At 44.1% G+C, this 2755-nt stretch overlaps 1 protein-coding gene across 1 annotated transcript; it reads left to right on the top strand.

The window, feature by feature from the left end:
* cxcr4a (chemokine (C-X-C motif) receptor 4a) lies at positions 1–1660 on the top strand. Its single transcript, XM_016563431.1, has 2 exons — positions 1–63; positions 175–1660. Exons 1-2 carry the CDS (start codon positions 49–51, stop codon positions 1240–1242), a joined length of 1083 nt encoding a protein of 360 aa, XP_016418917.1. The 5' UTR covers positions 1–48; the 3' UTR covers positions 1243–1660.
* The last annotated feature ends 1095 nt before the right edge of the window (positions 1661–2755 follow it).

Here is a 2755-nt window from a genome sequence, read left to right as displayed (position 1 = left end):
CACTGCAGGCTTTCTGGAGACTGAGAGCACTGGAGGAGCGTTTTAAAGATGGCATATTACGAAGTAAGACAACAGTTATTTATTTATTTTAAAAAGTTTTATGAAGTGAAGTTTGATTGCATTTAAATAATTAAAAATGTATGTAAACGTTGCCTGTTCACTTTATTTTTGCAGCACATCGTCTTTGAAGATGATTTATCAACTGATAACAACTCTGAGTTCGGCTCGGGGGACATTGGAGCCAACTTTGAGGTTCCGTGCGATGTGGAGGTCAGTCACGACTTCCAGAGGATCTTTCTTCCAACCGTGTACGGAATCATATTTGTTTTGGGTCTTATCGGGAACGGACTGGTTGTTCTGGTAATGGGCTGCCAGAAAAAAAGCACAACCATGACGGACAAGTACCGCTTGCACCTTTCAGTTGCGGACCTTCTGTTTGTGCTCACCCTGCCGTTCTGGGCCGTGGACGCGGCCAAAGACTGGTACTTCGGAGGGTTCATGTGCGTGGCCGTGCATATGATTTACACGGTGAATTTATACAGCAGCGTCCTCATCCTCGCCTTCATCAGCCTGGACCGCTACCTCGCCGTGGTGCGCGCCACGAACAGCCAAGGTCCGAGGAAACTTCTGGCCAATCGCATCATTTACGTGGGCGTGTGGCTCCCCGCCGCGCTCCTCACCGTTCCCGACCTGGTGTTCGCCAAAGCGGAGAGCAGCTCCATCCGCACCTTCTGCGAGCGCATCTACCCACAGGATTCTTTCACAACCTGGGTGGTCGCTTTCCGCTTCCAGCACATCCTGGTGGGCTTCGTGCTACCGGGGCTTGTGATTCTCATCTGCTACTGCATCATCATCTCCAAGCTGTCGCGCGGCTCCAAGGGCACGCAGAAGCGCAAGGCGCTCAAGACCACCGTGGTTCTGATCGTGTGCTTCTTCGTCTGCTGGTTGCCGTATTGCGGGGGGATCCTGCTGGACACGCTGATGATGCTGGAGGTGATTCCTCACAGCTGCGAGCTCGAGCAGGGTCTGCAGAAGTGGATCTTCGTGACGGAGGCTCTCGCGTACTTTCACTGCTGCCTCAACCCCATTCTTTACGCGTTTCTGGGGGTGAAGTTCAAGAAGTCCGCCCGCAGCGCTCTATCTCCCAGCCGGGGGTCCAGTCTGAAAATTCTGCCGAAGAAGAGAGGAGGAATATCATCCGTATCCACAGAATCCGAGTCTTCTAGCTTTCACTCTAGTTAACACAAGCGCGCTCATCTTGGACTGTGAATATGCTCCCAAATATTATATTAATGACATGAAAGTACCAGCTGTATGTGCTTTGTATAAGAACAATACAGGCTGAGCCTGATTGAAAAGTTGCTAGAATGTAAATATCTGTCAGTATGGCATCACATACTGCATTGCTTCCAGTATTACTGTAAAATCTCTCTTCGTAGTGAGAAGAGGTATTGTGAACATACAAATGTGTTGATATAGTGTGCAAGATGTTTACTGTACATATCATGTATATAGATTGTTTTTTATCTGGTTCCTTTCTGCACTTATGTAGACCATTGCATTTATTTATTACATGATAAAGAGACTGAATTAGGGTCCATTCAAGTTTTAAAAAGCTGCTTTGGCAATTTGAAGTCTTTGCAATAAATTTTTTGAGTAGATACCCAAAAATATTGTGTGTGTGTGTGTGTATGTTTTGACCACTTCTGCAAAGCATTATTTTTATAGAGCATGATGATGGAGTTTCCCTGCAATGCCCACCGTTTATACTTTCACTCTGCACAGAGACATGAGACATCGTGGTGAGCGCTGTTACTTAGCACAGACTTCTTCAAAGTAGTCTTATCAAAAGCTATTCAAGCATGTGGAGTGGAAAAGTACAACAATTACAATATTCTCAGTCTGTAATCTCCCCCCTCGGATGCATACCATCAGTGACGGGGATTCCCTGAGATGTAAACTCTCTCAGGTCTGACCAAACACACCGAACACCCCTTGGCGGGATCCCCAACATGCTGTGGAATCCATTCAACCATGAACAAACAAACACATGAACTTTCTCATATGCAAAATAGTGCAGTCTTGCATTGCCATCTTGTTTTGGTTAGCATTCTAAATTTCGTTCATATCTTCTTCATTTGGTGTTTTCTGTTATTTGCCCCCCACAAATGCGCTTATACCCTTAAAGGGATTTTGTTTATTTAGGTGGTGTCATAACAAAACTATGTTGCCATATGTCTCTGGCAATGATTGGCAGTCGTACACATAGCCTATATGAGTCACAAAACCTCATTTTGCATGGTGTAAAATAATATGAAAGTGGTTCATTGTGCTGCCACACGAAAGTTTAGGTAAAAACCCACTATTCGGGTTAAGGAGATCATGCTCATAATCACAGTTGCTAGACAAGCATAGTTCAGTAGACAAAAACACGTGTAGTATGATTTCCCTTTCTGTGAAACTCAGCATGCTGTAAAATAGCTCCAAATGTATTTGGACACTTAAGTAAAACCAAGTGATAACCCTAAAATAATGTAGAAATCCATGTAGAAACTGCAAGCAAATTATGCTAGAGCTTTTCTCAGAAGCAACTTCATTCTTGTAATAGCTGAGAAGGTGATTTTTAGTGGATGTATGAAGTTCTTCTGAAGTTCACACAGGTGTCCTAGTAGAGCAACCACAAGGGTAGTTTGTCACATTAACTATAGAAAAAACTATTCATCCAAGTGATTATGGGGCATTATATATATATATA

This window comes from Sinocyclocheilus rhinocerous, unplaced genomic scaffold (genome assembly GCF_001515625.1).
Source record: "Sinocyclocheilus rhinocerous isolate Xijiao unplaced genomic scaffold, SAMN03320098_v1.1 scaffold349, whole genome shotgun sequence".
NCBI lineage: Eukaryota > Metazoa > Chordata > Actinopteri > Cypriniformes > Cyprinidae > Sinocyclocheilus > Sinocyclocheilus rhinocerous.
The sequence above is the reverse complement of the archived record's forward strand: the minus strand, read 5'-3'. Positions and strand labels throughout refer to the sequence as shown.